Source organism: Passer domesticus, unplaced genomic scaffold, assembly GCF_036417665.1.
Source record: "Passer domesticus isolate bPasDom1 unplaced genomic scaffold, bPasDom1.hap1 HAP1_SCAFFOLD_161, whole genome shotgun sequence".
Lineage (NCBI taxonomy): Eukaryota > Metazoa > Chordata > Aves > Passeriformes > Passeridae > Passer > Passer domesticus.
The window spans coordinates 35,069-47,923 of NW_026989948.1; the positions used below are offsets into that span (position 1 = coordinate 35,069).

At 65.1% G+C, this 12,855-nt stretch overlaps 2 protein-coding genes across 2 annotated transcripts in view; both read right to left on the bottom strand.

Annotated features, from left to right (window-relative positions):
* Nucleotides 1–1,397: 1,397 nt before the first annotated feature.
* SUV39H1 (SUV39H1 histone lysine methyltransferase) lies at nt 1,398–8,483 on the bottom strand. The gene is given in 9 exon segments (XM_064406195.1): nt 1,398–1,485; nt 1,488–1,574; nt 3,044–3,173; nt 3,660–3,806; nt 4,397–4,453; nt 4,455–4,658; nt 4,661–5,062; nt 6,869–7,014; nt 7,911–8,483. Coding segments are annotated over 9 exon segments (1,770 nt in total). The 5' UTR covers nt 8,455–8,483; the 3' UTR covers nt 1,398–1,432.
* A 51-nt stretch (nt 8,484–8,534) lies between these two features.
* The window catches only part of LOC135291946 (actin nucleation-promoting factor WAS-like), a 7,447-nt gene continuing 3,126 nt past the window's right edge, over nt 8,535–12,855 (bottom strand). The window contains 5 exon segments of the mRNA XM_064406188.1: nt 8,535–8,788; nt 9,728–9,830; nt 10,457–10,603; nt 10,605–10,780; nt 11,959–12,370. Coding sequence (XP_064262258.1) covers nt 8,736–8,788; nt 9,728–9,830; nt 10,457–10,603; nt 10,605–10,780; nt 11,959–12,370 — 891 coding nt within the window. The 3' untranslated portion in view covers nt 8,535–8,735.

A 12,855-nucleotide genomic window follows, 5' to 3' on the forward strand; every position in this document is an offset into this window, starting at 1 on the left:
CAAACCCCACCAAATCCTTCCCGAACCTCCCCCAAAATCCTTCCCAAATAATCTCAAAATCTTTCCCAAAAAAACCCAAAATACCCCCCAAAAATCCTTCCCAAAATACCTTAAAATCCTTCCCAAAATACCTTAAAATCCTTCCCAAAATCTTCCTCAAAACCACCCCGAAATTCTCCCCAAATATCCCAAAACTCCCCCAAAATTCCCTCAATCCACCCAGTCTGGTTCTTGGAGTTTGGCGGCGCCGTGTGACCCCAAAACCTCCCAAACCTTTCCCAAAACCCTTCAGCTCTTCCCCAAAATCCACAGACCCCCCCCCAAATCCCCCTGGGACCCCCCAAAACTGCCCCAGTGGGACCTCCATGGCTCCAGGTGCCATCGTGTGGCACCCCCAGCACACCTGGATCCCCAAAACCCCACCTGGAGTCCCCCAAAATCCACCTGGAGCCCCCCAAAGCACACCTGGAGCCCCAAAACTCCTCAGAATCCCCCAAAACCCACCTGGAACCCCAAACCCACCCTGGGACCCCCCCCGAAAACCACCTGGACACCCCCAGAATTCCCCAGCACGGCCTTCAACAACTGCACAGGTGGTGTGGCACCCCCAGCTCACCTGGAGTCCCCCAAAACCACCTGGTCACCCCCAAAATTCCCCAGCACGGCCTTAGAACTGCACAGGTGTTGTCATCGTGTGGCACCCCCAGCACACCTGGAGCCCCCAAAACCCCTCAGAATCCCCCAAAATCACCTGTAACCCCAAACCCCCCCCTGGGGACCCCCCCCAAAAACCACCTGGAGCCCCCCCCCCCCCCAAAATTCCCCCAGCACGGCCTTAGAAGAATTGCACAGGTGTTGTGGCACCCCCAGCACACCTGGAGCCCCCCAAAACACACCTGGACCCCCTGAAACTCCTCAGACCCCCCCAAAAACCCACCTGGAACCCCAAACCCCCCCTGGGGACCCCCCCCAAAATTCCCCCAGCACGGCCTTAGAAGAATTGCACAGGTGTTGTCATCGTGTGGCACTCACAGCACACCTGGAGCCCCCCAAAACCCACCTGGGGTCCCCCAAACCCCACCTGGGGTCCCCCAAACCCCACCTGGGATCCCCCAAACCCCACCTGGACCCTCCCAAACCCCACCTGGATCCCCCAAACCCCACCTGGGGTCCCCTAACCCCACCTGGGGTCCCCCAAACCCCACCTGGGGTCCCCCAAACCCACCTGGGGTCCCTCAAACCCCACCTGGACCCTCCCAAACCCCACCTGGATCCCCCCAAACCCCACCTGGGGTCCCCCAAACCCCCTCAGCCCCCCCAGAACCCCCCCCACCCCCCCAGAACCCCCCCCACCCCCCCCAGGCGCGGCGGGCGGCAGTGGAGGCGTGGCCCAGGTGTGCGGTGGGTGTGGCCCAGGTGTGGCCCAGGTGTTTCAGAACAGGAACTTGCGGCACGAGGCCGCCCCGCACTTGCACTCGATGCGGCCCGCGGGCGCGGGGGGAGCCCCCCAGGGACCCCACCCACCAGCCCGAAGTTGGAGTCCATGCGGGTGCTCTCGGCGTCCACGGGGTCCACTGCGGGGAAAGGTGGGCTCAGCTGCACCTGGGGGCGGTCAGGTGTGCCCAGGAACCCCCAGGTGTGCCCGGGAACCCCCCAGGTGTGACCAGGAACCCCCCAGGTGTGACCAGGAACCCCCAGGTGTGCCCAGGAACCCCCCAGGTGTGCCCAGGAACCCTCCAGGTGTGACCAGGAGCACTCCAGGTGTGCCCAGGAACCCCCCAGGTGTGACCAGGAACCCCCAGGTGTGACCAGGAACCCTCCAGGTGTGCCCAGGAACCCCCCAGGTGTGCCCAGGAACCCCCAGGTGTGACCAGGAGCACTCCAGGTGTGACCAGGAACCCCCAGGTGTGCCCAGGAACCCTCCAGGTGTGCCCAGGAACCCCCCAGGTGTGACCAGGAACCCCCAGGTGTGACCAGGAGCACTCCAGGTGTGACCAGGAACCCCCAGGTGTGCCCAGGAACCCCCAGGTGTGCCCAGGAACCCCCCAAGTGTGCCCAGGAACCCCCAGGTGTGCCCAGGAACTGCCCAGGTGTGCCCAGGAACCCCCAGGTGTGCCCAGGAACTGCCCAGGTGTGCCCAGGAACCCCCAGGTGTGCCCAGGAATCCCCAGGTGTGCCCAGGAACCCCCCCAGGTGTGCCCAGGAACCCCCAGGTGTGACCAGGAACCCTCCAGGTGTGCCCAGGAACCCCCCAGGTGTGCCCAGGAACCCCCAGGTATGACCAGGAACCCTCCAGGTGTGCTCAGGAACCCCCAGGTGTGACCAGGAACCCCCAGGTGTGCCCAGGAACCCCCAGGTGTGCCCAGGAACTGCCCAGGTGTGCCCAGGAACCCCCAGGTGTGACCAGGAACTGCCCAGGTGTGCCCAGGAACTGCCCAGGTGTGCCCAGGAACCCCCAGGTGTGACCAGGAACTGCCCAGGTGTGCCCAGGAACCCCCAGGTGTGACCAGGAACTGCCCAGGTGTGCCCAGGAACCCCCCAGGTGTGACCAGGAACTGCCCAGGTGTGCCCAGGAACCCCCCAGGTGTGGCTCTGAGCCTCCCAGGTGTGCCCAGGAACCCCCCAGGTGTGCCCAGGAACCCCCAGGTGTGACCAGGAACCCTCCAGGTGTGCCCAAGAACTCTCCAGGTACAGCCAGGAACCCCCAGGTGTGACCCTGACCCCACAGTGCAGGTGAGCTGAGGGGAGGGAGGTCTGTGCGAGACAGGTGTGCCAGGGACAGGTGTGACAGGTACAGGTGTGTGACAGTGACAAGTGTGTGACAGGGATAGGTGTGTATCAGGTACAGGTGTGTGACAGGTACAGGTGTGTGACAGGTACAGGTGTGTGCCAGGTGTGTCAGTACCGTGCATGTTGTAGTCGAAGGTGAGCTCCTCGCCGGCCCGGATGGGCCTGGGGCAGGGACAGGTGTGTGACAGGGATAGGTGTGTATCAGGTACAGGTGTGTGACAGGTACAGGTGTGTGCCAGGTGTGTGTCAGTACCGTGCATGTTGTAGTCGAAGGTGAGCTCCTCGCCGGCCCGGATGGGCCTGGTGGCGAACAGGGCGATGCGGGGCAGGCGCTGGTCCAGGTTCTCGATGAACACGTTGTACACCTGCAGGTTGGGGTCACACTGCCCCGCCCGGCAGGTGAGCCACACCTGGCAGGTGAGCCCCGCCCCCCAGGTGAGCCCCACCCCCAGGTGAGCCCCACCCACAGGTGAGCCACACCCACAGGTGAGCCACACCCACAGCTCCTGACCCACCCCAACAGGTGAGCCACACCTGGCAGGTGAGCCACACCCACAGCTGGGGGAAAAGGTGCTGGGAGCTCCACCCACAAGGCAGGTAAGGCCACACCTCTGCACAGGTAAAGGCACAGCTGTGAGCAGGTATAGCCTCACCTGTGGGCAGGTAAAGCCACCCCTGAGCCCAGGTAAACCCACACCTGAACCAGGTAAACCCACACTTGAGCCCAGGTAAACCCACCCCTGAGCCCAGGTGAGCCCACCTGAGCCCAGGTAAAGCCACACCTGAGCCCAGGTGAGCCCACCTGAGCCCAGGTAAGCCCACACCTGTGCCCAGGTAAACCACACCTGAGCCCAGGTGAGCCGACTCACGCTGTGGTTGACGAAGTGCGAGATGTTGCCGTAGTGGGCGGCGTCCACGGTGTACACGTCCTCCACGTAGTCCAGGTCGAACAGGTACGTGGCGCCCTGGCGGTCGTACACCTGTCCCCGGCGCTCCGCCTCCTCCGAGGTGATGATCTGGGACAGGGACACACCTGTCACACACCTGGGCACACCTGACCACCCCTGACCCACCCCACACAGCTGGGCACACCTGCACCATGTCACACCTGAACCACCCCCCACAGCTGGACACACCTGTACCACGTCACACCTGACCCACCCCACACACCTGTACTGCCTCACACCTGTACCACACCTGAACCACCCCACACACCTGTACTGCCTCCTGGACCATGTCACACCTGGGGCACACCTGGACCACCCCACACACCTGTACTGCCTCACACCTGGGGCACACTTGGACCACCCCACACATCTGGGCACACCTGTACTGTGTCACACCTGTCAGACACACCTGTGCTGTGTCACACACACCTGTCTCACACCTGTATCACACCTGTCCCACACCTGAGCTCACCTCTCCCATGTACTCCATGAAGAAGGAGTTCTTGCGGATGCGCTGCAGCGTGCGCACGCCCCAGCCCTGTCACACACACCTGTGCTGTGTCACACACACCTGTCACACACACCTGTGCTGTGTCACACACACCTGTAGTGTCTCACACACACCTGTATCACACCTGTGTCACACCTGTGTCACTCACCTCCCCCACGTACTCCATGACGAAGGAGTTCTTGCGGATGCGCTGCAGCGTGCGCACCGCCCCAGCCGCGCCCGTCGCCGGTGCGGAAGATGCACAGGTCGTAGCGGATGCCGCGCTGCACCACGCGGTTGGGGCACTCGGCGCCGCAGCGGCAGCGCGAGTTGCACTCGTAGATGGGCAGCCCCGCCCGGATCCGCACCTGCCCGGCCTCGTTGTAGGCGAACCTGTTGCGCGAGGCGCCGGGGCAGCAGCCCCCCGGCCAGCGTGGGCCTCGGCCAGGCAGTCCCGGCACTCGCAGCCGGCCGCCACGGGGGTCAGCGCCACGCCCGCGCCCACCTTGTACTCGTTGACGTAGACGAAGTCGCGGGGCGGCCCGTGCAGGTCCACCTCGTTCTCCACGGCGATGCGGCCGCGGTGGCTGCGCGTGCGGTTCAGGTGGCGCTCCCAGCGCCGCAGCGCCCGCCGCTGCTCCGCCTTCTGCGCCAGGTAGGACACGGCGCGGGCGGGCAGCCCGCGGGGCCCCGGCCGCACCGGCCCGCCCGGGGCGCGCGCCAGGTCGGCGTGCAGCTGCTGCAGCAGCCCGCGGCAGCGCAGGTTGCGGCGCGGCTCCCAGGTGTTGGCGGAGGAGGGGTAACCGCGCCACTTCACCAGGTAGAACTCCTCGTCCTGTGGGGGGGGATAACGGGGGGTTGGGGTATGGGGGTGGGCAGTGGGGACCCCCGGCTGGGGGCTCAAAAGGTCTTGGAGTGACCCCAATGTCTCACAAGGTCAGCGGGGGACCGAGGAATCTGGAGGAGTCCAGGATTTAGGGCACCCAGGGGTCTCATGAGGTCAGGGGGGTCCTGGAGTGACCCCAATCCTAGAATGACCCGTGTCCAGAGAGCCTGTGGGGTCTCACCAGGTCAGGAGGGACACAGGAATGTGGGGGACTCTGGGGGGTCTCACAAGGTCTGGGGGGTCCTGGAGTGACCCCAGTGTGGGGGTCCTTTGGGGTCTCACAAGGTCAGCACAGTCCTGGGGTGACCCCAGTGTCCAGAGAGCCTGTGGGGTCTCAGGAGGACACAGGAGTGTGGGGGACTCTGAGGGTCTCATGGGGTCTGGGGGGTCCTGGGGTGACTCCATTGTGGGGGTCCTTTGGGGCCTAATAGGGTCAGGGGGTCCTAGAGTGACCCCAGTGTCCAGAGACCCTGTGGGGGTCTCACCAGGTCAGGAGGGACACAGGAATGTGGGGGACTCTGGGGGGTCTCATGGGGTCTGGGGGGTCCTGGAGTGACCCCATTGTGGGGGTCCTTTGGGGTCTCACAAGGTCAGCACAGTCCTGGGGTGACCCCAGTGTCCAGAGAGCCTGTGGGGTCTCACAAGGTCAGGAGGGACCCAGGAATCTGGGGGACTCTGGGGGTCTCACAAGGTCTGGGGGGTCCTGCAGTGACCCCATTGTGGGGGTCCTTTGGGGTCTCACAAGATCAGGAGGGTCCTAGAGTGACCCCAATCCTAGAGTGACCCCAGTATCTGGACACCCTGTGGGGTCTCACAAGGTCAGGAGGGACTCAGGAATGTGGGGGACTCTGGGGGTCTCACGAGGGTCTGGGGGGTCCTGGAATAACCCCAGTGCCCAGGGACCCTCTGGGGCCTAACAGGGTCAGAGATTCTTGGGGTGTCATTTCCGGTTTGGGGGTCCTGGCTGGGTTCCCAGTGTCTGTGGGGGGTCATGGTTTGGGGTTCCTGGGTCAGTTCCTGGTGTCTGTGGGTTTGGGAGTCCTGGTTTGGGGGTCCTGGGTTAGTTCCCAGTTTGGGGGTCCCGTTCGGGTGTCCCGGGTCAGTTCCTGGTTCAGGGGTCCAGGTTCGGGGGTCCCTGCCGGATTCCCGCTGTCTGTGCGGGTGTCCCAGTTTGGGGGGTCTCGGTGTCTGTGGGGGTCCCAGTTCAGGGGTCTCAGTGTCTGTGGGAGGTCCTGGTTCAGGGGTCTGGTTAGGGGGTCCTGGGTGAGTTCCCAGTTTGGGGGTCACAGAATGTGTGGGGGTCCCGTTCGGGGGTCCTGGGTTAGTTCCCAGTTTGGGGGTCCCATTCAGGGGTCCTGGTTTGGGGGTCCTGGGTTAGTTCCCATTTCGGGGTCTGGTTCAGGGGTCCCGGTTTGGGGGTTCTGGGTTAGTTCCCAGTTTGGGATTCCCAGTATCTGTGGGGGTCCTGTTCGGGGGTCCTGGGTGAGTTCCCAGTTCAGGGGTCCCGTTTGGGGGTCCTGGTTAGGGGGTCCCGGGTTAGTTCCCATTTCGGGGGTCCCGGTTAGGGGGTCCCGGGTTAGGTCCCATTTCGGGGTTCCCAGTTAGGGGGTCCCAGGTTAGTTCCCAGTTCGGGGGTCCCGGTTAGGGGGTCCTGGGTTAGGTCCCATTTCGGGGGTCCCGGTTAGGGGGTCCTGGGTGAGTTCCCATTTCGGGGGTCCCGGGTTAGTTCCCATTTCGGGGGTGCCGCGCGCTCACCCGCACTCGCCGGTAGTCGCACAGCAGCTCCACCTCGAAGTCGCCGAGGTTGCGGCGGGTGACGCCGAGGGCGCGGCACCGCACGCGCTGCAGCCGGCACAGCTCCTGCAGCTGCGACCACGGCGACAGGCAGCACACGGAGCACTCTGCGGGGTCACCGGGGGGGAAAGGGGACAGGTGACACCACAGGTGACACCACAGCCCCCCCCACCTCACACAGAGCCCCCCCGAGCCCACCCACACCGCTCGCTCTGTCGCGACAGGCAGCACACGGGAGCGCTCTGGGGGTGTCACCAGGGGAAGGGGGACACAGAGGAGGGGTCGTGAGGGGACAGGTGACACCACAGGTGACACCACAGACCCCCCCCGACCTCACACAGGCCCCCCCCACCTCGCACAGCCCCCCCTGCCCTGCCCTGCTCTGCCTACAGCGCTCGCTCTGTCGCGACAGGAAACACACGGAGCGCTCTGGGGTGTCACCGGGGGAAGGGGACACACCATGGGGGGTCGTGAGGGGACAGGTGACACCACAGGTGACACCACAGACCCCCCCCCCACCTCACACAGCCCTCTCTGCCCTGCCCTGCCCACAGCGCTCGCTCTGTCGCGACAGGCAGCACACGGAGCGCTCTGGGGGTGTCACCGAGGGAAGGGGGGACACATCGGGGTGGGCCGTGAGGGGACAGGTGACACCACAGCCCCCCCCGCCCCTCCCCACCTCACACAGAGCCCCCCCTGCCCAACCCAACCCACGCCGCTCTCTCTGTCGCGACCACACGACATCGCCAACCCGGAGGGGTGGACCCCGGGCGGGTGAGGGGGACACTGAGGGGGGGATTTGGGGACAGGACAGAGCCCCCCCCCCGTCCCTCACACGCTCCCCTCCCCCCCCGCGCGTTCCCGCCACTTTCCCCCCCCCACTTCCCTCAGGCGCCAACGGCCGCGCGCGGGAAGCGCCGCCGCCCCCTCAGAGCGCCCCCCGCCCGCGTTCTCCCCCTCACGCTCCCCCGGAGACCCCTCGGGCCCGCCCCGCTCGCGCCACCTTTTAAATTTTCCGCCATTTTCAGCCGCCGCCGCTTTTTTTTTGTCTTTTTCCGCCTTTTCCCTTTTTTTTTCTGGCGCCGCTTCCGCCCGGCGGGCAGCGCGAGGGGCGGAGCTTCCTCCGCCCGCGCCCAGCGCCCATTGGCTGAACCGTGTGCTGATTTGCATACTGACAGCTTGCTGTGCGCCTCCCATTGGCTGGCGCCGTGATTTATTTGCATACTGACCGCTTCCCGCCAGCTCTCTATTGGTCGCCGCGCTGCTTCATTTGCATAATATCTGATCCCGCCATTGGTCGTCCAGTCGGTTGATTTGCATATCGCGCCCAGCAGCACCCGCGCTGCCTCATTTACATACCGGCCTGAATTGACCGATTCCCATTGGCCGCGGCGCTGCCTCATTTGCATGCCGCTCCCAGCAGCCCCCGCGCGCGGCGCCGATCCCGAATTCCGCCGTTTTTTCCCCATTTTCCCCGCGGTTTTTCCCGGTTTGGAGCCGCTGGAGGCGCCGGGATCCCCCGGGAGCCCCTCCCCGAGCCGCTCCATTCCCGCTTCCCCTCCTCGAGCCGAGCTCATTAAACGGTAATTAATTAATTAATGAATTAATTAATTAACGAGGCCAGCGGTCACGTGACTCCTGCGTTTATTTGCCATCTGCGGGGGGGCACAAGGGGGGGAGGGGATGGGATGGAAAAGGGGGGAGGGGCAGGAACAGCCGAGGCCCCTCCCCCCCCGAGCTGGGGGAGGGGCTCCGAGCGGGTGGGGGAGGGGCGGGGGGGGCCCATTTTGGGTCTGGGGGCGTCCTGGGGAGCGGGGGGGAGGGGTCCTCAATCGTCCCATTCATCGTCATCCTCCTCCTCCTCGCTGGCCGTGCCTTCATCTGGGGGGGGGGGAAATGGGTGGGGGGGGGTCAGGGGGGGCTTTTTTGGGGGGGGGGGTTGGGGTCTTTGGGGGGGTTTGGGGGGTTTTGGGGGTCTTTGGGGTTTTGGGGGGGTTTCTGGGGTTTTGAGGGGGTCTCTGGGGATTCGCGGGGAGGGTTCGGGGGGGTCTTTGGGGGTTTTTGGAAGGTCTTAGAGGGATTTTGGGGAGGGGTCTTGGGGATTTTTAAGGGGGTCTTTAGGGGTTCTTGGGGGGTTTTTGAGGGGTTTTTGGGGGTCTGTGGGGGGTCTTTCGGGGTTCTTGGGGGTTTCGCAGTTACTTTGGGGCTTTTTGGAGGGATTTTGGGGTTTTTTTTGGGGGGGGGGCTTTGGGATTTTTTTTTGGGGGGGGGCTGGTGGTTCTTTGGGGGTTTTTGGGAATTTTTGGGGGTTTTGGGGGGGGTTGGGAAGTCTTTGGGGGTTTTGGGGGGGTTCTTTGACAGTTTTTGGGGGTTTGGGGGATTTTTTGGGGGTTCTTTGACATTTTTGGGGGGGTTTTGGGGGGGTTCTTTGACTTTTTTTGGGGGGGTTTTGGGGGTTCTTTGACATTTTTTGGGGTTTGGGGGATTTTGGGGGTTCTTTGACATTTTTTGGGGGGTTTTGGGGGTTCTTTGACATTTTTTGGGGGTTTGGGGGGATTTTGGGGGGTTCTTTGACATTTTTTGGGGGGTTTTGGGGGTTCTTTGACATTTTTTGGGGGTTTGGGGGGATTTTGGGGGGTTCTTTGACATTTTTGGGGGGTTTTTGAGGGGGTTTTGGGGGTTCTTTGACATTTTTGGGGGTTTGGGGGATTTTTGGGGGTTCTTTGACATTTTTTGGGGGGTTTTGAGGGGTTTTGGGGGTTCTTTGACAGTTTTTGGGGGTCTGGGGGGGGTTTTGGGGTTTTTGGGGAGGGGTCTCACCCGAGGAATGGATGACCCGGCTCCGCTTCTGCATCACGTCCATGAGAGCCCCCACGAGCCCCCCCGCGCCGGGACCCGCGCCCCCCTCGGGGGTCTCAGGGGTCTGGGGAGGGGGAGGAGCAGGGGAGGGGTCAGGCAGGACCCTCCCCCACCGCCCCTCCCCCACAAACCCCTCCGAACATCCCCCCCCCCCCAGAAATAACAACGGGACCCCCCACCCAAAAAAAACGGGCAGGGAAGAGCCCCTCCCCCATCCCATGGGGGTCCCCCAAAGGTCCCGGGACCCCCCCCTTGGACCCCCCTCACAGAGGGTCCCACTCCCCCCATTTTGGGGGTCCCACCCCCCCATTTTGGGGGTCCCACCCCCTCTTTTTGGGCCTCCTCCCCATTTTTGGGGGTCCCCTCCTCATTTCTGGGGTCCCACCCTCCATTTTTGGGGTTCCATCTCCCCTTTTTTGGATCCCCCCCACTTTTTGGTGCCCCCCTCCCCATTTTTGGGGTCCCACCCCTCATTTTTAGGGTCCCCTCCCCAATTTTGGGGTCCCCTGCCCATTTTTGGGGTCCCACCCCCCCTTTTTTGGATTCCCCCCATTTCTGGGCTCTCACGCCCCCATTTTTGGTGCCCCCTCCCCATTTCTGGGGTCCCCCCCCATTTCTGCGGTCCCCTCCCCATTTTTAGGGTCCCCCCCCCATTTCTGGGCCCCCCTCCCCATTTCTGGGGTCCCTGACCTTGTTGAGCGTCACCCCCTGGCGGATCTGGTCCAGCAGCGCCCCCCGGCCCGGGGGGGTCGCGGGGGGGGCGCCCCCGGGGGGGGGGAGGGGGCGGCGGAGGGGGGGGAGGGGGAGGAGCGGCCGCTCCGGAGGGGGCGGAGCCTCGCGGGGGAGGGGCGGGGCCTCGCGGAGGGGGCGGGGCCGGGGGAGGGGCGGGGCCGGAGCGGGGTGGGGGAGGGGCCGGGACCCCCGAGCGGGAGCGGGCGGAGGGGGGGGGAGGGGCGGAGGGAGGAGCGGGGGGAGGGGCGGAGCTGCCGCGGCCCGGGGGGGGAGGGGGCGGCCCTGGGGGGGAGAGAGAGGAGGGGGAGGGGTCAGAGGGGGCACAGAGACCCCCGGAGGTGTCCCCAGGTGTGCCCAGCCCCACCCCCAGGTGTGGCCAGGTACCCCCAGGTGTCCCCCAGGTGTGCCCAGGTGCCTCCAGGTATCCCCAGGTGCCCCCTAGGTGTCCCCATGTCCACCCCAGGTGCCCCCCAGGTGTGTCCACTCCCACCCTCAGGTCCCTCCCAGCTGTCCCCACTGTCCCCATCTGTCCCCGTGTCCCCAGCATCCCCAGTGTCCCAGCTATCCCATCTGTCCCCGGTGTCCCCACGTCCCCGGTGTGCCCGGTGTCCCCACTGTCCCCAGCTGTCCCATCTGTCCCCTCTGTCCCCATGTCCCACCCTGCTGCCGCATCTGTCCCCAGTGTCCCCTGTCCCTGTCCCGTGTCCCCATGTCTCCACTGTCCCCATGTCCCTGTGTCCCCGTGTCCTGTGTCCGTGTCCCACCCTGCTGGCACATCTGTCCTGTGTCCCCACTGTCGCTGGTGTTCCCGATGTCCCAGTGTCCCCTCTGTCCCCCTCTGTCCCCATGTCCCCTGTCCCGTGTCCCCTGTCCCCATGTCCCCATGTCCCCCATGTCCCCGTGTCCCCCGTGTCCCCCGTGTCCCCCGTGTCCCTGTGTCCCACCCTGCTGTCCCTGTGTCCCATGTCCCCTGTCCATGTCCCACCCTGCTGTCCCCTGTCCGTGTCCCACCCTGCTGTCCCCATGTCCCCTGTCCCCTCTCTCCCCCCTGTCTGTGTCCCCACCCTGCTGTCCCATCTGTCCCCAGTGTCCCCATGTCCCTGTCCCTGTCCGTGTCCCACCCTGCTGTCCCTGTGTCCCGTGTCCCCTTTGTCCCCATGTCCCCATGTCCCCATGTCCCCTGTCCGTGTCCCCCCCTGCTGTCCCCGTGTCCCCTGTCCCACCCTGCTGTCCCCGTGTCCCATGTCCCCTCTGTCCCCCGTGTCCCCGTGTCCCACCCTGCTGTCCCCATGTCCCCTGTCCGTGTCCCCCCCTGCTGTCCCCATGTCCCCCTGTCCGTGTCCCCCCCTGCTGTCCCCTGTCCCTGTCCGTGTCCCCCCCTGCTGTCCCCTCTGTCCCCCTGTCCCTGTCCCACCCTGCTGTCCCCATGTCCCCTCTGTCCCCCGTGTCCCCTGTCCCACCCTGCTGTCCCATCTCCTCGCGCACGGCCTGCAGCCCCCCCCGGCGCTCGATGAAGTCCCGGATCAGCCGCGAGGTCTCGGCGTCGGCCAAGTGCCGCTCGCTGACCCCGGCCTGGGCGAAGAGCGAGCGCAGCGCGGGGTCCAGGGCGGCCAGCTGGGACAGGGACAGGGACAGGGACAGCAGTGTCACACACTGAGGGGACACTGCCACCCCCCACAGGGGCACTGTCACCCCCAGAATCACTGCCACCCCACAGAGACCCCGGCCTGGGCGAAGAGCGAGCGCAGCGCGCGGTCCAGTGCGACCAGCTGGGACAGGGACAGGGACAGGGACAGGGACAGGGACAGGGACAGGGACAGCAGTGTCACACACTGCAGGGACACTGCCATCGCCAGAATCACTGCCACCCCCCTACAGGGGCACTGTCACCCTATGGGGTCATTGTCACCCGCCAGGGACCCCGGCCTGGGCGAAGAGCGAGCGCAGCGCGGGATCCAGTGCGACCAGCTGGGACAGGGACAGGGACAGGGACAGGGACAGGGACAGGGACAGGGGACACACTCAGGGGTCAGTGTCACCCCACTGGCTCAGTGTCAACCCCCCAGAGTCACTGTCACACACTGCTGGGTCAGTGTCACCCCATGGGACAAGAGTGACCACAGGGCAGAGTGACCGCAGTGCGGGGTCCAGGGCGGCCAGCTGGGACAGGGACAGGGAAAGGGACAGGGACACACTGAGGGGACACTGCCACCCCCCACAGGGTCACTGTCACCCCCCAGAGTCACTGTCACCCTATACAGGGTCAGTGTCACCCCATGGGGACAAGAGTGACCGCAGGGCGGGGGTCCAGCGCGGCAGCTGGGACAGGGACAGCAGTGTCACACACTGAGGGGACA